The sequence below is a fragment of the Gorilla gorilla genome, chromosome 2, assembly GCF_029281585.2.
Source record: "Gorilla gorilla gorilla isolate KB3781 chromosome 2, NHGRI_mGorGor1-v2.1_pri, whole genome shotgun sequence".
NCBI classification, from domain to species: Eukaryota; Metazoa; Chordata; class Mammalia; order Primates; family Hominidae; genus Gorilla; species Gorilla gorilla.
Window position 1 is genome coordinate 22,875,379 of NC_086017.1, and position 26,914 is coordinate 22,902,292.

General features: G+C 54.2%; 1 protein-coding gene across 7 annotated transcripts in view; it reads right to left on the minus strand.

Moving 5' to 3' along the window:
* The window catches only part of IQSEC1 (IQ motif and Sec7 domain ArfGEF 1), a 386,075-nt gene that overhangs the window by 165,591 nt on the left and 193,570 nt on the right, over positions 1-26,914 (minus strand). The window contains exon 1 of one of the 7 annotated variants that reach the window (XM_031009086.3): positions 9,601-10,071. The exons of 5 other annotated variants lie outside the window; for them this stretch is intronic. In XM_031009086.3, the coding sequence (XP_030864946.3) occupies positions 9,601-9,623 (23 nt within the window). In that variant the 5' untranslated portion in view covers positions 9,624-10,071. Of the gene's footprint in view, positions 1-9,600; positions 10,072-26,914 lie in introns of those variants that run through there. One more of the 7 variants, XM_031009089.3, reaches the window with a different exon arrangement.

Consider the following 26,914-nt stretch of genomic DNA (forward strand, 5'->3'; position numbering starts at 1 on the left):
GTCAATTTGTAGAATGACAAAGTCATAAAAAGTACTTGCTTCCTTCCCTTAACCTTTTAGCTTTAGTTGACTGGTCCATTTTTGTCTTCAAAATGGCATTTGATGGAATGTTATTTGTCTCTGTCCCAGCTGCCCACTGTGGTGGCAGGAGGCAGAGACAAGCATGGTGACTGTGTCATCAGGAATGCTGCGGGCACAGGGCAGAGGAGGGCAGGAGTGGCCGTCAGCAGGGCTGTCCTGCAAGCCCAGGGGAGCAGGAAGGCCCACCTGAGAAGAGGCCTGGGCTGGGGCTGGGGCCCCGGTTCTGGGAGGCATCGGGGGACAATGGATAAGACCTCTGCTCCATCAGCCAGCTGAAACCACTGCCTGCTGGCAGAGCAGGGTCTCAAACTCAGAACCCCTGGGGGCCAGCCAGGCCCCAGCTGGCAGCAAAAGGGACTTGTGTTTCCTTTCTGGGGTGAGGGGCCAGCCCCAGTGCCCCTGGTGGGATGCAGCCTTGGAGAGAAGGGCCCAAGGTGTCTCAGGTGTCAGGGAGGGGAGGGCAGTAGAGGTTGGTGACCATGGCACACCACCAAGGAACTGAGACTGGGAGGTCACTGGCTGTCTGCTGTCCTCAATCACCAGGGATCTCAGCCTGTCAGACCTGATACCTACCCTCACCTTTTAAAAATTAAACTTTTTATTTTGAGATAATCGTAGATTCATTTGCAGTTGTAAAAAAAAACAAAAAAACAAAAAACGATACAGAGAGATCTTATATACATCGTTTCCCCCAATGGTAACATCTTACAAAACTATAGGATCCATCACTACCAGGATTCTGACACTGCACTGTCCTCCCATCTTAGGTAGCTTTCCGATTTTGCTTGTACCGTGGAGCCTGCATACATGATACGCCTGCATAGAACTAAACACACGCATGCAAACACATACAGGCACATACAAGTGCCACCACAGTCAAAATACACAATAGCTCCATTACCACAAAGATCCCTTGTCCAGCACCCCGCTCCTTAAATCCAGAGCTTTGCACTATCCTCTTCTCTCTTCTCAAATGAAGTTGATAAGTCATGTGATCCATCCACACACATATTTAAAACAGAACCAAGAGAATGGCTGAATGGTAAAATTACAGAGAAAAAAAAGAGGAAAATAATTTAGAATAAAATAAAGGGTAATTTGTCATGTTAATGGTGGGTGGGCCTATCCTATAGCCACCTGCCTGGTCGTGTGACAGCGACCACAAACCCAGATGGATGCTGGAGTTCGCTGGGCACTCTGGCACCATGAGAGATGTTGTCCTTGGTGATGTGGTGCTCTGAATGGTGGCAGCTCTTGGCTGAGCTCCGAACGTATCAGAGTCTGATCTTCCCTCGACTGCGAGAGCAGTTGCATTCCTGGAAAACTCAATGCATATTCAAATCATACAAAATGCATTTTGTGGTTTAGATGTCAAGAGGAGTGAGGACCAGACTCGGATAGTCGCTCGCAGATTTTCACGCCCATAAATATCTGCGCGGATTCTTGGTGTGGGGGCCTGTCCTGCACGACCTAGGCTGGCCCTGCTCCCACATGCCCTCTGGCAGCTCTGCCTGAATCTGGGGCCCACTGTCAAAGAGATGCTGATAACTGTGCCCAGGACTGACCTGGACGGAGAGCCAGCTAGGGTGACAATGATGAAGGCTCGACGCATAGGCTTCCTGGAGATGTGTGGGGGTGTTCATCTTGGAATGTTCAGGCCCAGTCCCACCAGCCTCCCTTCTCCTGCCTGGGGAAGACACACAGGGCTTGGCTTCCTTCATGGAGGCCCCACTGCAAGCAGCTGGCCAGGGCTTCCCATGGAAGGAGACCACCACCTCCTGCAGGGGCCGGCTGGTCACACGTCCCCCAAGTTGAGCGTTTCATTGGCTCAAATCCAGAAACCACAAAACATTGGTGGGAAAACTAAACTGCTCTGTGTCACCAGCTTGCTGAGGGAGCACTTCAATGATGAAGCACTCATATAAATGCACAGAAATTCACCAAGGACACAAAGGAACTGGACACAGCCGTGGCCTCTGGGCAGAAGAACAAGAAGCGAGGGAACCAAATAGACAATATGTGCAGCCTTTTTTTGTACCATGTGGATGAATAATCTCTCAGTTATATGAATACATTTGAAAAACAACAAAGACGTAACTATCCCTTTTGTAAGCTAAACTTCATCACTCACACTTTTATTCAAGAAGGGGAAATTTAAAAACACAAGATACCACTTCACACCATTAGGATGGCTATTATTAAAGAAAAACAGAAAGTAATGAGTGATGGCGAAGATGTGGAGGAACCAGGACCCTTGTGCAGTGGTGGAGGGAAGGTAAAACAGTGCAGCTGCTGTGGAAAACAGTATGGCGGCTCTTCAAAACAGTCAGCATCCAATCACCAGCTGACCCAGCAATCCCACTTCTGAGTATACACCCAACAGAAATGGAAGCAGGGACTCGGAGAGGTCTTTGCACACCCATGTTCACAGCAGCACTATTCACAATAGCCAAAAGGCAGAAACAACCCAGTGTCCATCAATGGGTGAATGGACAAACAAAATGCGGTCGATCCGCACAATGGAACAGTGTTCAGCTTTAAAAAGGAAGGAAGTTCTGCCCGTTGCCGCAGCACGGATGAACCTTGAGGACATGATGCTAAGTGAAGTAAGCCAGTCAGGAAAGGACAAATGCTGTCTGATTCCACTCACATGACATCCCCAGGGCAGTCATATTCACAGGGACAGAGAGCAGAACGGTGGGTGCCAGGGGCTGGGGATGCAAGACGGGAGTCTGCGCTTACAGAGCACAGAGCTCTGTTTGGGAAAGTGAAGTTCTGGAGATGGATGCTGTGTTGGCTGCACGGCACTGTGAATGCACTTATTGCCGCTGAAATGTGTGTAATTAAAAAAGGCAAACATGTGGTCGATCTGCACAACGGAACAGCGTTCAGCTTTAAAAAAGGAAGTTTTCTGTCTATCTTACCACAATTTTAAAAATGGTGATTTGTACCTTGTCAGGCCAGGCCCCTCAGGGATGCTGGAAAGCAAAGGCGGGACTTCCGGGCAGCTGGTGACAACAGAGGGGCCGGCACTGTGCCTGTCACAGCGAGGACTTGCCATGCCGGAGCTCTATGAGGGGGCCCATTTGCCTGGGGGAGTCAGGAAAGAGGCACAGGCTGGGCTGTGAGGTCTGAGGTGAAGGGGAGGAAGGGCACTCCCGGCAGAGGAGCCAGCATGGGTAAGAGTGTGACGGGGTGAGCCTTCCAGGCAGAGCTGGGCAGGAGATGGAACTTGTGGGATCGTGGGAGGCCAGGAGGAGCAGGAGAGAGGGCCTCAGGCCCCAGAGCGGCTGAGGAGAGAGGGGTGTGTGCAGGAAGGGGGGCCCACTGCCCCACCCCGTTCTCTTCCCAGCTGTATCCAGGAGCCACTCTGGCAGGTGCCACCAGGTCTTATTCACTGTGTCCCTTCTCTGGGTGGTAGCTCCATGCAGGCAGGGCGGGCCTGGTCTGTTTACAGGCGTAGCCCACAGGCCTGGTGTGTGTCAGGACGTGGACTAGATGTCCAGTGACCATGGTGGGCTGAGCGAATGAATGGGTGAGTGATCGGCAGGATAGGGCCATGTGAATGAGCCAGCATGCCTGGAGCTGCTGTGCCTGGCAGACACCACTCCTCCCACTCCCAGTCCCCTGTGTGTCGCAGCATAACCAGGAACTTTCCAGATGAGGTCAGAGGCCCAGAGAGGGCAAGCAGCCTACCCAGGGTCACACAGTGAGGCAGGGACAGAGCTGGAGTGGAGCCTCCTTGTCCTGCTCTGTGAGGCCCCAGGTGGGCCAGGGCCTCAGAGACCAAGGGGCAGGATATTTTCATCCGCTCTGCCTGCAGGGAGCCTCCTGGGGGTAAGAGTGAGATTTGAGAGAACAGGAGCCATCCAACAGGCTGGAAAGAGCAGGAAGGGCAGACGGGGGCTGTGTCATCAGTAGGCTTTTGGGGGAAAGCAGCAGGCTCTAAGGTGAGCCTGGGAGCAGCTTAGCCAGCACCCAGGAGCAATGCCTCCTAAGCCCCCACTGGTGGTGACAAAACTGGTCTGGTCCACAGGCATTGGGTGGGGGGCTCCCAGCCACTGTGGGACAAGTACCCTCAGCACCCAGGACAAGCAGGCTGGGGGCAGCCATGCCACAGCGGCAGTGACCAACACATTCCAGGTAGTACATGCAGTGGGGAAGGGGTGGGGAGGGACAGAGCCTTGCGGCCAGGAGATCTGGAACCTGCTCAGGGTAAGGCGTCAGGTCCCCCAACACCTGGGCCCCCTGACCACCCTCCTTCCCTTCCTCATCCCATCTCTGTGCACTGGGTGCTCACTAGCCCCATCCACAAGGGCACACAGACCTGGCTGGGGAGGAGCAGGGTCTGGAGTCAGGCAGACTCACTGGCTGTGACCCTGAGCAAGGCACTTCCCTGGAAAACAGGATGGCACACAACCACCCTGCCAGAGTTGTGGGATTCAACAAGATAAGGCACTTTTGTTGTTATTCTTAAAGACCAAGTGAGTCAGTGCAAGGAGGCAGGCCAGGGCCCTGAGGAGACGGTGCCAAGTCCTTTAGGGGCACAGGGGGCCTTGGGGGGCTTCAACAAAGGGCCTCCAGGGAGGGACAAGGATGGCGTGACACTTGTTGAGCTTGGGGCCCAGCCTGCTCGCTGGCCCGCAGGCAAACCCTGGAAGGGGAGTACCAGCCCCGCCGCATAGAGCAGGAGGCTTAGGCCCAGTGCCTGTGCTTGGGGCACTTGGGAAAAGATGCTGACCATGGGCTGACCAAGGCCCAGCAGGGTCCTGCCCCGGGGCTGGGGCCAATCCAGGCCTTACGCTTCCTCTGAGGCCCAGGGAGGATGTGGATGTCGGACCTGTCCTTCACGGATCCTTTGGTGGAAGATGGTGGCAGGTGGGTCAGAGGTAGGTGCTTGCCTAAGCAGACGCTCCTTGTTGCCCTGCCTGTCCAGCAACTACCAGAAAAGTCTGTTCCTCTCAGTCTCTAAAATTCACCCCAAACAGGGTCTCTAAGTCCCAACATCATGCCAGGCCGTGCCAGCTTTGGGTATACAACGGGGAGCAGGCCTGGGCCCTGGCCTTCCAAAGGGGCAGAGGCAGTGGCCAGGCCTCTGAATTTTCAGGCCCCAGGCTCATGACACCCCCTCATGGTTGGGAGGCCCCAATGCAGTTCCCCAACCTCTTTAACCCCCAGTCTTTTCTTCATATCTTTAGCTTCCAGCATGACAATGCACCTCTTTACTCCAGGGCCTCCATGAACAGCCCCAGCCCCTTTACCTCTCTTCCTGGCCCACTCTGCTCCAGCAACACCATCCTCCCTCTGTGGCCCAATCCTGTCAAGTATGCCCTCACCAGGGCCTCTGCACTTGCCGTCCCCTGCACCCGGGGCCCCCAATCTTCTCCTGGATAGTTCCTCCTAATCATTTAGATTTCTGTTCAAAGGTCACCTCCTCCAGGAAGCCCTCCTCACTTCCTGAGTGGCCACACAGTTCACTCAATCCATTCCCATTGGGCTCTCTATCTTCTTCATTTCTCTGTGTCCTTCTCCCCTGCAGTATCCCGAGAGCAGCACCCTCTCAGTGGTTCCCAGCACTGAGCTGGACATACAGCAGGTGCACCATGAACACTAGCTGAAGGCAGGGAAGTGAAGGCCCAGGCCTGGTTATGCGGCCTTGGCTGCATATCCCAGTCTTTCTGAGTTATAACCAGGACCTGCCCAATGGCCTCCTGGGGCTGTAAAGGGTGGATAGATGCTACAGCATTCTTGGAAAATAGCTCAGTGCTGTGTGGGTCATTCATAATAACCATTTTTAATAGTGATCACTGCATGGCAAGAAAGGCTACTGGTCATCACACGTGCTTGAGTGAAGACTGGGCCTCCGGTTCCCTCCCCACATCTCTCTCGGTGGGCTGGGGCTGCTCTTCCCTGGCATCCAGCCCAGGCCCACTGTCCAGCAGATGCTGATAACTGTGCCTGCAGAACTGACCCAGCCAATGTGATAATGGTGAAGGCTCAATGCACAAGTTTCTTGGAGGTGTGTGTGTGTGTGGAATGTTCCAGGCCCAGTCACACCAGTGTCCCTTCTTCTGTCTAGGGGAGACCCACCAGGGCTTGGCTTCCTTCATGAAGGCCCCACTGCAAGCAGCAGGTCAGGGCATCCCACCAGAGGGAGACCACTGCCTCCTGCAGGGGCCGGCTGGTCATCATGTCCCCCAAACAGAAGGAAGAGAGGGGTCGGGACAGTTCCAGACAGTGAATGAATGATTGAACAGGCATGGGTAGGCGAGTATTCCACTGGCCTGGCCAAGCAGCCCACATCTCACACACCACAAACTCCTCACAGCCTCACTTCCTGTGTTCAAGTGACAGGATGTGACATGCCCATGAGGACAGAGGGGCCCCTTGCAGAGATGATGAAAAGGATGCTGTAGTTACAGAATTGAGGGCCATCCTTCATTCAGACACCATTCATGAAGCTGCCAGTACAGCAATGACCTCGGGTGTTAGCAAGTTTGATTCAGGGTCTGATTCTTGGAAGCCTCCTGATGTTCCCCCATTGGGTTAAGAAATCTTCTCCTGCTTTTGTTGTCATCCTTTATCCCATCCAGTGTGCCACCTTCACGATGGACTGAGCCCTGACCGGGACAGAGTCTCGATTCCATAAAGCTCCCTTGGGTGCACACCAGGGGCCCAGAGAGTGGAAGCGGCGAAAATGGAGGCTAAGGAGTGAGGATGGTGGGGTGGGGGTGGGGGCCCGCAGGCAGGGCTCCACTAGGCTGAGGAGAGCCTGGCCGTGCCATGCACAGGGCCGCTGGAGCAAGTCTGTCGCGATTTGACATGTGGCATGTTGGGGAAGGGACACCACTGCCAAATGTACGGCAGGAAACAGCTGTGTGACCCCAGTCAAGTTCCTTCCCCTCTCTGAGCCTCAGTTTCCTCTTCTGTAAAATGGGATCGACAGTATCACATTTTACAGAAGTTGGTGAGACCCCATGAGGCAACTAAGCATGAGAACGCTTTGCAATCAAGTTGGGCAGCTCTGATAGTGGCTACAGTGCAACTGTTGGGAAAGTTAAACATCTAGAGATGCTCAACACCCCATTTCCTTTCCACACTGAAAGGCAGGGTAACAATAAGGTCTGAGCAGCAGGTGCTGGGAGAGCCTGGGCCTAGAAGTGGGCCTGCCGCAGGTTCTGGGTGGGGAGTAATGGTGGGCAAACACAGGCTTATCAAGTGCAGCAGGGTAACCTCAGGAAAGGCCTGCTCTTGGTTACAAAATCCTTGCATACAAACAGAGCCACCCCCTCCAAGTATCTTTGGTATTTCTGGTGCCAATAGGTTTGGTGGCAGAGAGGGGATGGCCTGGAAGTCACAATGCTCAGACTGGGAGCCTGAGAGCTGGAGAAGAGTGAAAAGACCCACAGAAAAGGAAGACAGTGAGCGCTGAGCCCCCTCGGGCCGGCCCCTCTCTTAGGCAGGAAGGCTAGACGAGCTTATTCCAGGAATCAGCAAATCCACCAGAGCCACGTGTTCAAATGCAGGTGGCTGGGCCCCCAACAGATTGAAGCAGACTCTCCAGGGAAGAGTATTGGAATCCATATAGAACATTGTCCCTGCAAAACTGCAATTGGATAGGCTTTGGCAACGCAGCCACAGTGAATAGCTGCATCACGGGAACATCAACCACACCTGGACATTAAAATCATCCGGAAAATGAAAAAGATCCTGAGGCTTGAGCCCTCCCCCAGACCTAGAAACCAGAATGTCTGGGGGTGGGACACACACAGTTTTTTTGTTGTTGTTTTTTTTTTGTTTCTTTAACTGCTCCTCAAGTGATTCCAGTATAGCTCCTGGGCTACAACCCCCACCCCAGGCTAGTATACTCCAGGGTTCCAGTAGAACTGTGCTGAGCCTCAGTTTCCCCATCTCTAAAATGGGGGTCTTAGTGCCTGCCCAGACAAGGCCTTTGTGAGGATGACATTTCTGAGCATTGGAGGCAAGCAGGCACTGGGCCAAGTAATCTGAATATGAATTGTCACATTTCATCCTCATGACATCTCCCCTCCCCGATATAACAGCCCTGAGAGTTTAGAATTTCTCTGGCATCAGGCTCCTGGGCCCAGGCAAAGGTGTGGCAGGGAGGAGACAGCTGTCTCAGGAGGACCTATTCCCAGCCACTGTGGTGGAAGTTCCACGCTGGGAAAGGATTTACTATTTGTTTCAGAAAATACAGCGAGGGCCTTGCCACAGGGAGTGAGAACTTTGGTGTGCTCTGCTCGCATCGACAAACCAACCTGTGAGCTTCTCCACTAAAAAAGCAAGTGAGCATCACAGCGAACCAGAGGCCACCGTCATCCCTTGAACCAGAGGCCACCGTCATCCCTCGAACCAGAGGCCACCGCCATCCCCCAAACCAGAGGCCACTGCCATCCCCCATGGGTTCCCGCCTGGCACTGCTGACGCAGCAGAGGCAGAGGTGTGTTTACTTTCCCTCAGTGGAGGTGACGGGGAGCTGCCACTCTATCAGGGGTTCCACAGGCCCCTGCCATGGTAAGGGGCCTCCATCGAGTAGGGAGGCCTTGGGGTAGCCCCCAGAAGGCTCCCCACATACTGCTCCAGGCCTCCTTTTTCTAGCCTTGCGACTGAGCCCAGCTCAAGAGGACTCAGCCGCGCTCTCTCACCTCCTAAGGTCTGAGGTCACTGCACAGCCCCAGATGAGTGGGTCCTGGGCAAATAGTTGAGGCGGGTGAGACCTGACGCCGGGCCTCAAGCCCCGCAGCCGAGGGTCCCAGAGGAGGGCAAAGGTTGCTCCTCCCATAACAGCACAGTGCAGCGCCCAGAGAGCTGTGAGGGAAGCTGGCATTCGAACCCCACTGCCCCCTGGGAAGCCTGGCTAACCGAAGCGCAGCCTTCGGTTTCCATAAATACCCGGGCCCGTGATGTCACCGCCCCGTGCAGACTTTCACAGCCTCTGCTGCTGGCGTGAGGCCCAGCACACAGCCGCTCTGCTGCCAGCCCACAGAACACCTGGGCACACAGCTGGACACTGATGCCACCGTGCTAGGGACGGTGGGCTGGACCTTCACCTGCCCTTGGAGGACGCAGCATCCTGCCCACTGCCTCAGCCTGCCTGCGACCTTCTATCAGGCATGGCTGAAGGGCTGGCCATGGGCGTGCTGGGCAGAGAGTCTCTTCCTAAACAGGCTATGGGCTAAACCAAAGCCAAAACAGTAGGAGCCGGTCTGGGCACCCTGAATGTGGATCTGGGAGGGGGGATACCTGCTCTCAGAGTTGGGAATTTCACAGCCTGCTGAAGACCTGCTGACTAATAGCCTTTTTCTCATCGTCATCACCAACAAACACCTCCGCTGCAGGGGCCGAGCGCCGGCATCCCTGCTGGGTGGCCAGCTCCCTCTGCAAGTCACCTGCACATCCACCTGCCCCTCCCCCCACGATGCCCCTCACTCCAGCTCCCAGCTCAGCCGGGCCCCTCTGGCCTCTGGCTTCAGGCAGAAACCTGCCACATATACTCACAAATAGCGTCTTCTGCAAGCCATCCTGTGTGAATCCGTTCTTCCCTGTTCTGGCTCCCTCTCCAGCGGGGAGGCTCAACGTGTTTGCAAGAGGAGCAGGCGGCTCAGGCAAGAAGTGGAGGGGAATAAAATTAAATCGCGGGGCGAGTCACATTCCCGGGGGTGGCGGGCTCCTCCAGGGAGGCTGGGGCGGGAGCGGGGGGCGGCGCCAGCAGCAGGCTGTGGAGGGCCCTGGCACGTAGCGCGCGCTCACACCGTGCCCAGGAGCGAGCGAGGACGTCGAGTAACCGTGGTCGCCAGGCAGGGCGGGGGCGTCCACCTCGCTGCTACCTGGGCCCACCTTGGGGTTTTTCCCTCCCGTACATCCGGGGTGCGGGGCGCGGGGATGAGGAGGGGAGGGTCGAGAGAAGGCTGCCCCGGGTTTGCTCTCGCAGCATCCGGAGGAGGGGCGGGCGCGCCAGAGCCTCCCCCACCCCCCGCGCCCAAGGAGCAACGTAGTGCGGCCGCGCCGGACCAATCGCCGAGGCGCTGGTCGCCATGGCAACAGCAGCATCGGGCGCTGCCGCTCCGCTGCGCCCTCGCGGCAAAGTCACACACCCGGCGGGGCGCGGGGCGCCGGCCCCTTCCTGGCCCGCGCTGGAAACCTGGAAGTCTGTTGCTAAAATGCACGCGCCGCGCGGAGCCTACGATGACACTACTTTCCAAGGCGGCTTTTCTGCCTTCGGCACTGAGACACGCGAGCCGCGGAGCTCTCGGGGCTCTGGCCCTGGAGTGAGGCCGGCCGACTCCAAGGCTGGCTCTGCCACTGAAGGGCGATGAGACCTTGGCAAGCCGCGTCTCTCCTGGGAGTCTTGATTATGCTACTGTGAAAGGGATCATAACAGCTATACCACGGGGTTCCAGGAGGGCGCACCACGCCAGTAGCTGCACGGTGGATGGCAGAGCAGTCCTCGTTTGTGCCAGTCCTGTCCCAAAGGGGGCTGCACGTGGCTAGGGAGAATTTCTGGTCTAGCTATGGTGCCTCTTCCTCTCCCGAGGACCTTCCACGTGCCGGGCAAGTATCTGCCCTCATGATGTTTACAGTCTAAGGGGAAGCCAGGAAGTAAGTGTGCAGATATAGGATTGCACGTGGTGATAAGGATCAGGATGAAAAGAGAGCAGGAAGAGGGGAGGCAGGGACCCCAAGAGAGGCGGGAAGGAGGCTTCTGCCATCAGACGGGGTGGTCGGGAAGGCCCTCTGTGAGGCACGTGTGGCTGAGACTCGGATGACGCAAGAAGCAGGGGAGGAGCTGGCGTCAAGGCGCTGAGGCGGAAGGCGGCCTGGTGTATTTGACTGGCCCAGAGGAGGCCAGCGTGGTGCAGGGGTGCGATAGGGAGGTGGAGGGGAGAAGCGCACATCCATCCTCGGCTCCCACACCTGCCTTTCCCACACAGATTTGTCTCTTCCTGTCTGATGTTCATCTGATCCTCTCTGCTTCCTCATCTGTAAACCAGGAATCCCAGACCTATCTCAGAGGCATGTAGATAATATTCTTCCGTGCACGGTAATCCTCAAGACAACCCCAATGAGGCCTAATATTATCATCCTACTTCACGGGGGAGCGCACTAAAGCCAGAGGTTCAGCAACTGGCCCAAGCCAAATAGCTGGCGGGCAGTCTGGCTCCAGTCTTGGTTCTTGACTGCTTGAAAGCTGCCTCACTGGGAGGAATAAATGAGAGAGGGAGTAGTTGAGACTGGGAATCGGCTGGATGTGGATGGCAGCCCACAGGGCCATTTCCCTTCCTCTTTCCATTCTCTCCAGATTCACACTCACCGAATTTAGAAGGAGTGATGCTGCATCCTTGAGTTCCATTCCATCCTTTACAGGGGAGGAAATGAACCTCAGGGGGTGAGCGATTTGCCTAAAGTTGCACAGCAAAGAGTGGCAGAGGTGGGACTAGGACCCCATTCTTCCAGCTCAGCGTCCTGGTAGGGAGCAGAGGTTGGAGCTGCGGCCTCAGGTGGCCGAGGTGAGGCATCGATCAGAACTGCATGACGCTTCCCGATCTGCCCTCTCCAGGTGAATCCATATGCATGACCAATCTTCCTGTAGCACGGACCTCCCTCCCTGAGTCATGTGAGGAATTCATATTTCTGTGGGTTAACATGTTGCAGAGCCCACCCCATCCCTCTCCTCACTGGAGTTTCAAAAGATTTTAATAACATCAAAATTCAGCCACTGCATCAGGAGGGCTCACTTTGTGTCAGGTCCAGTTGTTTCATGGTCTCAGTGAATTCTCAGAAGCGCCCTACGAAGTGAACATAATTACCACTCCTGCTTAGATGGGTTGCACCACATACGGGGGTCTCCCATCAAGGCAGCAGCAGAGCCCAGACTCTAACTCACAGCCTGGCTCGGGCTAGAGCAATGCCCCTCTCAGCCGCCTTGCTCAACTAGCGATTCTCTTCTCACTTCCATCTTCCAGAGGAGGAAACAGGCTCAGAGTGGTGAATTGGATGCCTTGAGTGTGGAGCACCCAGCGTCCCTTTCCTGGGCTTCCTCTTTTGCTCCCTGGGAGGCCCATGACATGCATCTGCACATCCGTTGCTTCTTCAGCACTTCTTATAAACGTACTCTCCTTTTCCTTCCATGTTATGCTGTTATTTCAAAGCAGAGGAAATGGCAAGGACCCTGGCATTCAGATACAAATGCCAAGATTTTAGTCTTTTACAAAACATCATTTACAGGGCACTTGGGTAGTGCCTACAACCCACCTGCAGTGGCGCGGTTTTGATTTCTGACATTCAATATCCGGCGCCGGACCAGTCACAGAGGAGGCTCCAAAAAGCGTGGAGCTGGGATTCCGACTCTGATCTCTGACTACGGAACCCACAAGTTCATCCCTTCAGGCAGTGAGAGGTCAGAGAGTCTCAGAAAAGGGGCGTGCCCACCTGTGCAGGCTGAGCTTCACCTACCTCATGACCCCAAGCTCTCGACATCCAATCTCAGGGCAGATTTGTCAGCCGCACCTCCCAGATGCAAAGCCTGTGGTCGTGAGAGGGTCCTGATCACATAAGAAGTGGAGCTACAGAACTCTGGATGGAATTGTCCACTTTCCTCACTTTCTCAGTTGTAACCAGATGTCTGGAGTGGGAATCAGGGGCAGCCAGCCTTGGGGTTGCTGCCCTGTGACCCTGGTTGTATCACAGAATCATCCACCCACTCACCCACCTCTGCAGGCTGGAGACTAAGGCACAGTGGGAACCTAGCATTCAGACAGTGTTTTCATCCCCTGGAGTTTCTGTAAGTGCCCAAGTTCACCCCTGCCCTTGCCTCATCATTGTGGACTGTGGGAAGCCACCTGGATCAGAAGGTGAGAGCAGCTGCCAAGGGGTAGGTCCAGAAACATCTCACATCCATCTCCCCTCCCTCAACCGGAAAATTTCCACCCTGCAGGCTGGCAGGAACATTCCTGCAGATCGGCTCACTCCTGCAACCTGCGGCCATCTGTCCCCAAGGTGGGAGGAGCATGACAGCATTTGGGAAGAGGGAGGACGGAGAAGGTTGGAGCATGCAGTCCACAGATCTGACAGTCACAGAGCTCTTCAAGGCAGGGAGCCCTGAATCCCAGGGATTCAGGATCTTCATCCAGGGCTGGGCAGAAGTGAACCCCCCACCCCCGCTGCTCCGTTCCAACTGTGGAACTGCAAAGCCGTCAACACTCTGACTCTAAATCTCAGGACCACACAGTCTTCAAGTCTGGGGACTTTATTTTCTTTTAGCTGAAGCTTCACATTTTAAAGAAATGAAATCCTAACTGCACAAATGATAAGAAAATTTATTCTCTTTAAACAAAATAAAGCCCCCTTTACCTCCCACCCTCCTAAATCTTATTCCCCTTTCCAATCTCTGCAGAGGTGACCACTGTCATCTGTTTGGAGTGGATCCTTCCAGAACTTTCTCTATGCATTTATCTACATATATATGCCTATAGAAAATATGAAGTATTACATAGACCCTAAAAAATGGCATCATTTTACAAATTTCTTTCTTTCTTTTTTTTTTTAAAGACGAGGTCTCACTATGCTGCCCAGGCTGGAGTGCAGTGGCTTTCACGGGAGCAACCATAGCACACTACAGCCTCAAACTCCTGGGCTCAGCGATCTTCCTGCCTTAGCCTGGGACTATAGTCATGCACCACCGAACCCAGAATATTAAGAATTTTTTTATAAAAGATTTAAAATGTGCCAAAAGGCATAAAGATGAATACCGTGAACTCTGATATACCCCTGACCCACTACAAGAAACAGAACATGATGAATATGATGGAAGCCCAGGGTCACCACCTCTGTTAAATCCCCTCGCCAGCCCTGCCCTCCTCCCATCCCCATGGTGAATTCACTCCGTAGTGAATCTCCTGCATAGAGAGGTATCCACAAACCATATAAACACTTGTGCATGTTTTTAAACTTTACATAAGTAGGATCACATTGCATATCTTTTTCTGCAACTCTTTCCCCACTCGGCATTATGTCTGGAAGACTGAATCATGGAATCTCTAAACCACAGACTCTTCCATGCTGAGTTTCCAAATCACAGGCTTTTCTAATCATAGACATGGGCTCAGGCTCTGGTGCTGGGGGGACCTCACTGGCAGGCTCGTGCAGGGCCCTCCTAACATCTCTGCCCAGCCCCACCCCTCACGTGCAGGTGGCTGACGGAGGGAGGAAGCAGCCGGAAGCAATTATCTCTGGAAATGTGTGTGGGCTTCTGGAAGCCTGGCAAACACCTCCCTCTGCAGCAAACCAAGTATCACTGAGGTGCCCTGTCCCCTGTCTTGGGGGAGAAGATCAGACCCTGGCCCTATAACAGTTGAGCAGCAGTCCCTGATATGCTCCTGAAATGGAGCACATCCACTGCTTCTCGATGCTATTTTGGAGTCCTGGCTGATGGAGATCTGAAAGCCACGAGGGCTGGCATCGGTCCCCACTTGCCGCCTTGCCAGGTTTGCTGCTGACTGTGCCAAGGACGGCCGTGGCCAATGGAGCCTGCTGGGGCCGCGGATGAGTGAGGGAGCTGTGGCCCTGCAGACACTCCCTGCAGGAGCTCACGCTGCACGGGGCCACGCTGGCTGGAGGAAGGGGGCGTGGGAGACAGACGCTGCTTGAGATGCTTCGGCTGCTGCAGGACTCAAGAGTCCTGCTCCCCTGGGGAGAGAACCAGTGAACACATGAGCAGAGGGCACCTAGAGCAGCCCCTGTGCTTCTGAGCCTCTACTCAGGAGCCTGTGAGAGGCCCCTGAAGGATGCAGGGGGGTGTAATGTGAGCAAGAGAAGGCATCATTAAAAAGTGGTGGTCAATGGCAGGACAGGATGGAGCAGCCACAGACACTAAATCAGAGATGCTGGGCCCCTGTGTGCAGAGACAGAGCCCCAGGATGTGGGCTCCCTCCCGCACCCATGGGCTGCCATACCCCTCCTTTCTCCCCTCAAACCCTGCACCTCTCAGCAGGCAGTGTAGACTGGGGGGGAAGGCCAGGAGCCTCCTCTGCCACCAGCTATGGGATTTTGGAAGGGGACCCCACTGCAGCCCCTCATCTAGATGTCGGGATTAACAGAGCATCTACGTCCACCTGCAGGTGAGAGCTGCGTGAGTGCGCACAAGTGGAGCAGTCAGACCAGGGCACGTCCAGTTGCGTGCTCTGCCGGTGTTTGCTTTGTTGTTGCAGTTGTTTTAGAGCCAGGGCAGCTGGAGAGTTCACAGGAGGGACATTCATGGGGCGCTGGAGCCGGAGGTCTGGGCTGGGCAGGGCTGGTGCCTCCCTCTCCCAGCTGTCCCAGGGGGTTCTTCCAAGCCTGGCGTACCTTGTGCCAACCGCCCTTCTGCCCCTACTTCTCACCCTTCCTGTGTTCATATTGGCCTAATATGTTTATCTCAATTTAAAATAATTTTCACTAAAGCAGAACTTTTCTATCAGTATTGTAAATTGTGCATTCCACGTGCTAGTCACTTTCCTCCACCAATAAACATTCAAAGAAGTACGATTTAGAGAGAAGCACTGCTCTCCTGAGGCCCTCACAAGGCCCTGGGTGTCCCAACCTGGGAACTCCTGCACTGATGTTGGGGTGCCAGACAGGATAGGTGCAGAGCAGGGCCGGGCCTGTGGAGGCTGAGTCAGCACAGATGTGCACGTGGAGTTGGGCTGTGTGTAGGGCGGAGGGACTGGCAAGCATAGGCCACTGGCTGCCTGGCCCCATCCCTGTGGCCCTGAGCCTTCCTAAACCTCACGCTCCATCTGCCCAGTCCTGCATCCGTAAGTGCTGACCAATGCTTGCTTTGGGTCAGGCCCAGGCCAGGTATGGGAAACAAGGTGAGCCAAGGCCCCATTTCCTGCCTGGAGGAAGGGAGCAGCATGCCTTGGGCCGTGGTGGACACCCAGCAAATTTCCTGCCCAGCCACTTGCCTCCTTCTGGTTGCCACTTCTTTAATCTCTGGGACTCTGGGGGAGCCAGGACCAGGGCATGACTCAAGCAGGGCTGTGAGAGGCAGGCCCAGAGGTTTGCCAGTGTCGTGGAGACAGAGAACATCCCACCTTGGACCTGAGCTTACCCCTGAGAGATAGAGGCCCCTTCTTTACTGGGGCCCCCATGGGGAGGAGCCTGCATGAGAGGCTGCAGGTTCTCATCACCGGAGCCCTGGGACAGCCACACCTGAAACCTGGAGGTTATGCCGCCCATATGCCCATTTTACATGAGCCAGTTTGAAGCGGGCTCACTGTCACACAGAACCAAACGTTCTAATGCAAGTACCTTGTAATAGTCACAATACTGAGTGAACATGATCACAATTATAATATGGTAGAACTGACTGTTTCGATGGAAATGTAGATCAAATAATACTATGTAAGATGAGGGAAGGAGGGGCAAGGTTTTTGAGAAAAAGAGATATAGCAAGGAAAAACAGAAGTTTCTTGGAGGACAAGATGTTGAAACGGAGTCTTGAAATGTGGCCAGAAGCTTGTTAGGCAGACAGTGCATGGAAAGGTATTGCTTACAGATGGAACAACATGTGCAGAGGCTTGGAGGTGAAAAGCAGCAGAAAGTCATGAGACTTAACCTGCCAGGGGTTTGGGCTTCATTATGCGGGTAATGGCGTCCCAGGAGGTTTCTGAGTAGAGGAGGGACATGGTGAGGTTTGTGATTAAATAGATCCCCTCATGGGGGAAGGATTAGTGGGGAGAGATTAGAGGCTGGGATACCAGAGGAGAGGTTGGGATGGTGAGTCTGGAGGGAAGAGGTGGAGGCCTGCACTGAGGCATGAGAGTGGGGATGCAGAGAACAGGTGTTTTGGGAGAAGTGTGGGTGGGAGAGGAGAGATGGGGTGGGGACAAGGCATCCACCTGCTTGTCGACTGGGTGGATGGTGGCGCCCTTTGTCTATACAGGGACACAGGCAGAGGTGCAGGGTGGAGGGAGATATAACCCCTGCCCCCTTGTGAGGTGCCAGGGAGACCCCTGGGGAAGAGTCCAGGAGGCTTTGAGGGTCTGGCTGGAGGCTCAGCCCTGCAGGAGAAGACAGGAGAGAGTGTGAGGGGTGAAGAGAGGTCAGACAGAGCCCTGGGGACATGGACATTTGAGGGAAGAGCAAAAGCCGCTGCAGGGGTGGGAAGAAACCCAGCAGGCATCCTTACCCACAGCTGCCCACCTACCCTCCAACGGCCACTTCCCTGGGCAAGTGCGCTCCCTCCCTGCCTCAGCCTCAGCCTGGGAACTGGGCTATGCTCCCCGGCCCCCGCCCTGCCGCTGTTCCAGGGGATCTGCCATCTGTCCTGTCCTGCCACAGTGACTCAGGCCCTGCCCTCCTCCCCGGGGATCTGAGCGAATACAAGAACAACATTCTTAGTAAAAAAGAGTCCAAAATAAGGGCTAAGCTTTATGCTCAAAGAAGTTCTTCACAGCATTATTTATAACAACAATAAACAAGCTAAAAGCTCAAACAAATGTTAAGGTAAATGTCCAATATTGGGAGCTGGCTAAAAATGCAAGGTTTCTGCATACAGTGGGATATTATACAGCCTTTAAAAGAGATGTTTACAATGTTTGGCAATAACCTTGATGATTGCGTAAAAAAAAGCAGCTTATAGAACTGCATAGTCAGTGTGAATATAACAGTGTGTCCATAACACACAACTAGAAAAACGTCTGGAAGGACACACAGACATGCCACCAATAAGACTTGGCATCTCTGGGTGGCAGAATAACTGGTCAGCTTTATTTATTCCTTCAACTTTATTGATTTACTTTTGTTTTAGAGACAGGATCTTGCTCTGTTGCCCAGTCTGGAGTACAGTGGCACAATCATAGCTCACAAGAGCCTCAAACTCCTAGGCTCAAGCAATCCTCCCACCTCGGCCTTCCGAAGTTCTGGGACTTCAGGAACATGCCACTACATCTGGCTAATTTTTAAATCGTTTATAGAGATAGGGTCTCCCTTTGGCGCCTGGGCTGGTCTTAAGCTCCTGGCACCAACGGATCCTCCCACCTCGGCCTCCCAAAGTGTTAGGATTATAGGCATGAGCCACCATGCCTGGCCTCAATTTTCTTTATTTTTCAAAGTTTCTACAACAGGCTTAACAATACATAAAAAAGTAAAATATATTACTACAAAAATTTTTCAGTCATCTAAAAATCACTGAAAACACCAATGAACTAATTCTAAAAGGGAGAGGAGGCTGGGATTCTGCAGGGACCAGTGCACGGGTTGGAGTCGGATGTGGGTTTGAAGCTGGCTCCAGAACCGCCTGGCCCAGTGACCGTGGGCGGGTCTTCGCTCCTCTCTGAGCCTGCTTTCCCTCTCTAAGAATCTATTCTGGTCCTCCCGTTCACAGAGGGTTGACGTGAACACCAAATGACTGAATGCATTCGATGTGCTAAAGGAGTGGGTACTGCATGACAGGTGCTCGACAAAGGCGACCAAAGACTGCAGGGGTCGGTAGAGTGGGGTGAATGACAGCAGGGCCACCGGGCAGCACGAGGGGTGCAGGCTGTGCACTACCCAACTCCATGGGTGCAGCTCCTTTATCCTTGAGTGGAAGCAGTGGCCCCCGAGTCGTGCAGGGCAGCAGCGTGTGGTCATGTGGTCTCTGGAGTGCTGCATCCCAGCTCTGTCACCTACTAGCTGTGTGACCTTGGGCAGATCTCCAAAACTGAGGATAATAAGGGAATCAACGTGTCGGTCGGCTGTGACAGTCTGATGATCTAATGTGTGCAGGTGCTAATCACAGCAAATGGCTACCGAGTGCTTATCATCACCCTGCACACCGCTGGGCACACACAGTCTCACCACCCCCGACTCTCTTTTTATCCCCGACAAAGGGCAGTTAAGCTTCTTCTGCAGTTCCCTCAGGTCAGGGCTGGGGAGGAAGGTGCAGACCTGGACCGCTACAATGGCTGGGGTGCTGAAGTCAGAGTGAGACCAGCCTCTCAGCTGGCCTGGTGCCCAGTGGGCATTCTCTATGGGCTTTCACACTGAGCACTGCATGGCCATAGGGCCCAGGCGCCCACCTGGCCAGCCTGGAGGTCAGAGGCAGGAGCTCTCTGCCTTGTCAGTCACTGGGCTCTCAGCATCTCCTTGCAAGGTTGGCTGCCATGCTGGGCCCTTTCCTGCCTCCCCTCTTACTGTTCTAAACCACCCCTAGCCCCGCACTAGGAAGGATCTATTTAACCTGAAACCTGACCATGTCGTAGCTCTGGTTCCAACCCAGTGCTGGTCACCCTTGGCTCTCGGAGACCTGTACGGACGCCTCCCCCTGCCCCTCCTGACCTTCATCTTCCTTTCCGGCCATGCCCCGACTCATGCCACTCCAGCCAAGGGGCCCACTGTCAGCCCCCCACTCCCAAGCTCTTCCCGGCCCCAGGGCCTTTGCACGACTGCCACCCTCATTGGGAATGCTCTTCCTCCCACATTCACTGCTGGCTCCTTCTTGTGGCTCCAGGCACGGCAGAGTGTCTATTCCTGCCCCGCCAGCTCCCTCACAGTCATCGACCTGAGAAGGGACTCTATAATAATTACACACTGGTTTACTATCATGTGGCCATCTCCCCCACTGGAATGTGAGCCTGGTGGGGGCAAGGACAATGTCTGTCAGTCACTGCTTTATCCCCTGTGCCTGATAACTTGCAGGTGCTCAATTAATGCCCGTGGACTGAACAAGTTGGCAGCTGAGTGACACTAGTGTTCAAGGAGAGAGAGGACCTATGTGCCTACCCTGTCTCCCATTAATGCAGATGGGGGCTGAGAGAAGGTGGCAGTTCTCACATTCTCCCAGGATCTGAGTCCCTGCCTCAGTCACTCACTGGTCCTTCACTCACTGAGAGGCAGTGTGGCAGCAGATAACAACCATGGAGTCAAGAAGACAGGGCTTCAAATTCCAGCTCTGCCACTCACCTGCTGTGTGACCCTGGGCAAACGACTCAGCCTCTCTGGGCCTCTTCCTGTTCCTACGCTGAACAATGGGGTGGCACACTCGGCTTGCTGGATAAGTGTACCTGGGAGGGTACTCTGACTGGGTGTGCATTTCCCACTGCACAAATGCCCATCCCAGACTGGCTGAAAGCAGAGGCCTCAGGGCCTGCGCTGCAGTCAGAAGCCTGGCCTGTGGCCGCAGGGTCTCTAGGCAGCCTTCCTAGATGCTTCATCTGGAGAACAGGCATGAAATGGTGCCTCCTCCAAGAGCTGTGGCGAATAAATGAGGGGACACATGTCCCGTGCGTAGCTGGGACGGCGCCTGGCATACACCTCGCCAGAGTGTCAGCGACCTGAGGATGAGACCTCGCTCCACTTTCTCCTTGTCTCCCCAGCACCTTGTGCAGAGCCTGGCATGGAGCCGAGCTCAGCGACTATTTGTTGAGTGAATATCTCTCGGTCCCCACTTCATGCCAGAGTCCTGCCCTGGAGGAGTACGCGGTTTTCCAGTGAGAGAGCCTTCCCCCCACCCCCTAGCCTTCCCCAGGGAGGTGGGGGGAAGGGGTGGACTGAGGGGAGGGCGGAAGGCCATATGTACCAGGGGCTCCAAGCGCATGGCTGAGTTCATGCCTCCTGCAGGGTCTCTGTTCCTCTTCTGGCGGTTTCTAGGGTGGGGTGGAAGGTAGAAAAAGAGAACTCAGCTGGTCCCAGCTGTGGTGGGGGTTGTGGGTTTTTCCAGCTCAGGTGGGGTTTTCAGAGGGCAGCTGCACCTGACGACCTGGGGCCTGGCTAAGTAAGGCGTGGGGCACACGGCAGGTCACCCAGCCCAGGGAACGGGCATCTCTACATAGGTGGTGTGGAGCCTGGGGCCCCCAGAGCTCCTTCCACACCCCACATCCCCCCTGACATACTCAGCTCAAAGCCTGTGTCCGGATGCTCTTTCCGGCCTGGCAACATCCCAGGGGGTAGCCTGTTCATTCATTCATCCAAACTTTACTGAGCACCTACTGTGTGCCAGACAGTTTTAGGCACCAGGACTTAGCAGTGAATAAGACAGATACAAAAATCTGCCTCGTGGGGCCGACCGTCCAGTGGAGGAGACGGACATCAGATGAGGATGGGTGCCGTGATGGCCCTGGGCACTCCAATGGCAGAAACAGTGTCAACAGCATCTGCCAGTCCCATTCTCCTGCCTGCCATTCCAGATGCCTAAGCCTAGAACTCTGGGATGGGCAGAACTGAGGACAGGGGAGATGGGCCCAGCTTCAGGCTCTGAACCAACTCAGCTCACCAGAAGTCACTGGTACAAAGCGGTTTCCCAGGATCATTGGCCGTAGTAACCAAGATCTATGCCCAGAACTGGGGAGGCGGTAGTCTTCCCAGTCCTGCTCAGACCCCGTCTGGGTCTCAAGCTCAGCTCTGGTTCCTGCCCTGAGAAAGTGATAAGGGCAGCCTGGGCTATGATTAGAGGGAGTGTATGGGATGCAAAAGGGCCTGAGGATGTCACCAACAAGAAGAAACAGCCTTGGGGTAGGGTGGGGGGGCAATTCTAGCCCCCAAGTCCTTGGGTAGGGTTGTCCTGGGACAGAAAAACAGGTTGTTGGGCTCAGAGGCCATAGATAGGACCCTCGAACAAAGAGGAACAGGGAAGAGTGCTAGCATTTATCGAACTCCCGCTTATTATGACATCTCCTCGGATGCCCCAAACAGCCATATGAAGAAAGCTATTACTGAGTCCATTTTACAGATGAGGAAACTGATGCTCAGAGACGCAAAGAGACCTGCTCTGTGTCACTCAGCCAGCACAGAACTGAGCCGACCAGAGCAGCCCCAGTAGCAGCAAGGGTGATGTTAGGAGGATGCTGACTTCAGCTCTGGTCGGGGCAAGCACTCTCATCAGAGCTGCCTGGTGAGAGAGTGAGATCCTTGTCACGGGAAGTGTGCAAGCAGAGGGGTCATGTGGAGGGCGGGGCTTCATGGCAGACAGGAACCCATCAATGCGTAGGGTCACCTTCAATACTCGTTCAATCCTGGGATTCTGACGTAAGAAGGATAGTGTGTTTAAGGACCAGAAAACTAGGCCTCCGTGACGGCAGCCCTGCCAGCAGAGCCTGCAGGAGACGGGGTTTCCGGCTGCAGCCAGGTGGGTCCTTGCTGGAGTGAGCACCCACGGTTGACAACAGCGCCCCCTTCATAGCCTCTTTCCAGTTTTACAGGCTAGTGGTTGTGACGGAATAGCCGTTACCAAAGTGAACCCCTTGAAGCCTTCAGGCCCATGTGCTGTTACCCCATTTCACAGACGGACAGGAGGCCCGAGGCCACGTCTTGGACTTCCGTCTGAGACTCGTCGCTGGCCTGAGGGGCATGTGGTTATCGGCCAATGCGAGGCTCTCGAGGCTGCCCAGGCCCTTCCTGCGGAGAACACAGACATAGTGTCTTCACCTCTCTCTTCAGACAGTCCTCACCTGCAGGTGGCTGTCACCCGCTATCTTTACCCAGGGAGGGAATTTGGAAGGTGGCTCCACGCGGCCCCTCTGCTTGCACACTTCTCCTCTACCCCCAGTCTGGCTGGTAACTTGGGCCACCACAGGGCTGGCGCTGGAGGACTGAGGTTGCTGGTCACCCAGACTAGGGAGACTGTTTTGGGGCAGAGTGAGGTAGGCAGCTGAGGACACAGCAGGCATGGACGCTGCCCTCAGACCTCAGCTCAGATCCTGATCATCGCTTGCCTGCTGTATGACCCTGGGCAAGGGGCTGCTGACTCTGAGTCTTAGTTCCTATATGGAAAATGGGAAAGGCAGATTCCTTACCCAGAATGGACAGACTGAGGAGGGTGACAGGAGATGATGCCGGTTTGTGCCCACCATGGCGGGGATGACACAGCACATGCTCAGTGAAGGCTGCTTGTCACCATCATCATGACAGCACTGTTGGCCTTGGAAAGCCTACCTCAGTCTCCATGCTGGTTCAGTGCTAGGAGAGGGGTGTGGAAGAAACTGGCACACAGAGCCACCTGCAGGGCTGGGAACCAGCGGGCATCTTTTTCCTGGGAGGGTCAGGGCCTTTCTTCACCCTAGTTGGAGCCACTGCCTATTTCTGTATTGCGGTGTATCGTGGTAAATGCAAATCCGACCCATCCCGCCAGCTTCCCACTGCACTCAGAACCGAAAGCCTGGTTCTGCCCCACAGTTCTGCCACCCCGCACCCGCTTGCTCCTTTCCATGAGAGCCTCGTTCCTGCCTCAGGGCCTTTGCATCTACTGTTCCCTCCCTCAGCTCTCTGCACAGCTCTCTCTTCAGGTCTCAGCTTAGCAATCACCTGCAAGGGAGGCCTTCCTGAGCACCCTTGAAGAAGTGGCCCCCAGGCACTGTCTCCTCACCCAGTTTACTTCCTCTAGGCCATTTACAGGCATCCTGTTTAATTGTTCTTTCTCAACATCTGTCTTCTCTCAAGAAAATATCCTGTCCACAAGGCAGGGTCACCCCCTGTCTTGGTTATCGTGGCATCCCCCAGTGCACTGAATGGGGCCTGGCACACAGCAGGTGCTAATAAATGTTTGCCAACCAAACGAATGAATGACCTCAAGCCACACTCCCTCATTCACCCCCAGCTGGTTCAGGGGATCGTGGGTGCCACACTGTAGCTCTACTTATTTCACATGCCTCACCCTTTGAAGGTTTGGTGAAAATCCCACCCCAGACAACATTCTTCCTACAGTCTAAATCTACACTGGGTAATTACTTTCGAATCCACAGTAATAACAGGTCTTGTGATTACAGTTTTTTTGCTGCGACTTTAGTTAATAGGTTGGATGGAATATTTGCATCTGGAAAGTTCCCCTGATATTTTAAAGAGCTCCCAAATTCATCCACCAAAAGGAAGAGAAATAGCAAGAAAGAATAACTCAGAGAACTGCATTGTTGCCTCTTGGTGCAGGAGAGGCTCTTGGTGCAGAAAGAGCCCCAGAGTGTGTGCAGGAGGTCTGCAGACAAGCCCCTTCGCTTCTCTCAGCCTCAGTCTCCTCATCTGCAAAATGGGTTGGTAAACCTGGCTGGCAGGGGAGGAGACCGTGAATCAATCCCAAACCCTGACAGCCGTGATGACTTTGCAATTTGCTAAGAGCCTCTGCACCACTATCCCAGTCATGTTTTTCTTTTAACTATTTTTAGTTAAATGCATTTGAAAGGGCGTTTTTCTTTCACTACCACAAACGGAAAACCAGGATCACTTGCTGTCTTCGTCTATTTTGTGCTGCTGTAACAGAATATCTGAGTAGTTATAAATGTATTACTCACAGAGATTTATTGCTCAGTTCTGGAGGCTGGGAAGTCTAAGGTCGAGGGGCTTGCGCCTGGCAAGGGCCACCCTGCTGCATCCTCCCGTGGCAGAAGGTGGAAGGGCCAAAGAGCACTACGGAGGGATGGGGGCCGAACTTATCCTGTTTATCAGGGCCCGCTCCCAGGACAACTACCCCACTTCTGAGTTAACATGAACCCCTCCTGGCCCAACCCCTTCTTCAAGGCCCCAACCCTCACCGCTGCTGCCCTGGGGACTAACTTCCCAATGCATGAACTTTGGGGGACAAATTGAAACCACAGCACTAGAGCACAGTCCCCCCACCCTGTCTAACACAGCCCCTCCCTGTTTCTCTTCTCTGGTGCCTGGTGTTCTGTGACCCACTGATCACTTTGTGTGTTTACCATCTGTTTCTCACACTGGATTAGTTTCATGTCTGTTCCGTAACTGCTGAGTCCCCAGGGCTTAAAGCAGGGCAGCGTGCTAACGCAGTGGGTGGCGAAGGAACAGATGAAAGTGGAGGGGGAAGAGGAACTGCTGGCCATTCGTGCATGTGCTCACCCAGCACCTGCGTGCTGACGACGCCTTCGCTCGACCTCTGCTCACTGCAGGGCTGAGGTCCAGATGCCTCCACCATCTATGAGAGCACAAGCTTAGTATGCCCAGGCCCACCAGCTTCCGGAAGCCTGCTCCTCCCCACTCCTGTTCTCTCCAGGCCCCCACCCACTCACTCTCACTCCTCCCAGCCTCCACACCCCTCCCTGGTTCCTGTCGCCCTCCCCGCTCCTCTGAATGGCCTTAGTACCCTCCCTACCCTCCTTGATTCAGCTCTCAGCCAGACCAATCCTTTGGCTGAACCTACATGAGACCATGGCCCTCTTCTGCTCAGTACCCTCCTGGGGCCCCCACCCCACTCAGAATAAAAACCCCAATCCTTGCCATGATCCACGGGCCCTGCTTTACCCCCTGGGCCTTATTTATCCTCCTTCTAACTCTGCCTCAGGCACACTGGCCTGTTGCAGTTTCTCCAGCTCCAGCTCCAGGCTCTCCTGCCCCAGGGCCTTTGCATGTGTCATGCTTTTTGCCCAGGGGGATATTCAAAATATTTAACACAGGCACTGGCCCCCACCACTCCAAAACACCTCCTGCTAGGCTAAGTATTAATTCCTTTATTGCAGACCCTAGGGACATCTGAAGAGGGCCAGGAGAAGGGCTGGACAGAGACAGCAGCAGTGGGAGCCCCTCTGGGGGTCCAGACAGTGGGCTTTAACCCAGGGGCATGAAAAGATTTCAGTATCGTAACGACAGGTGTGTAACCGCTGGACATACGCCCTGACTTGGCCTGGCCCACTCCTCTCCTATTGGCCAGGAGGCCCCCTTGGGCCCCTCCCCAAAATACACTGCCACACCCCATCCTGGCCTTTTACTTTAGCACTTGTCACTATAAAACCACACAGCCCTAAAATATAAACAACCCAAGTGTGCATCAACAGATGATGGATAAACAATGCGATCTGTCCATACTATGAAACATTATTTAGCCATAAAAAGAAATAAAATTCGGGGAGCACTGGCTCATGCCTGTAATATCAACACTTTGGGAGGCTGAGGCCGGAGAATTACTTGAGCCCAGCAGTTTGATACCATACTGGGCAACACAGTGAGACTCAGTGTCTACGGAAAAATTTTTTTTTTAATTAGCCAGGTGTGGTGGTGCACGCCTGTAGTCCCAGCTACTTAGGAGGCTGAGGTGGGAGGATCCCTTGAGCCCAGGAGGTCAAGGCTTCAGTGAGCTGTGTTTGTGCCACTGCACTCCAGCCTGGGTGACAGAATGAGACCCTGTCTCAAAAAAATTGTTTTTAAAGAAATGAAGTACTGATATATGTGACAACATGGATAAACCTTGGAAACATGATGCTAAGTTAAAAAGCCAGACACAAAAGGACACATCTTCTGTGATTCGAATGGTATGAAATGTCCAGAACAGGCAAATCCATAGAGGCAGAAAGCAGATGAGTGGCTGCCAGGGAATGGGAGGAGGCCTAGGGAGTATGTGGACGGCTGCAAATGGGTATGGAGTTTCTGCCTGGAGTGATGAAAATGTTTTAAAACCTATTGTCGGGATGGTTGTGCAACTCAGTGAATTTACTAGAAAGCATTGAATTGTACACTTTTAAAAACACTGTATATTTTAGGCCGGGCACGGTGGCTCACGCCTGTAATCCCAGCACTTCGGGAGGCCAAGGCGAGCGGATCACGAGGTCAGGAGATCGAGATCATCCTGGCTAACACGGTGAAACCCCGTCTCCACTAAAAAATACAAAAAAATTAGCGGGGTGTGGTGGCGGGCACCTGTAGTCCCAGCTACTCGGGAGGCTGAGGCAGGAGAATGGCGTGAACCTGGGAGGCGGAGCTTGCAGTGAGCCAAGATCGCACCACTGCGCTCCAGCCTGGGTGACAGAGCAAGACTCTGTCTCAAAAAAAAAAAAAAAAAAAAAACAACAAAAACAAACTACTGTATATTTTAAATTTCTATATTCTATATTTTGGTTTGTTTCCCTACTGTTAGCATGCT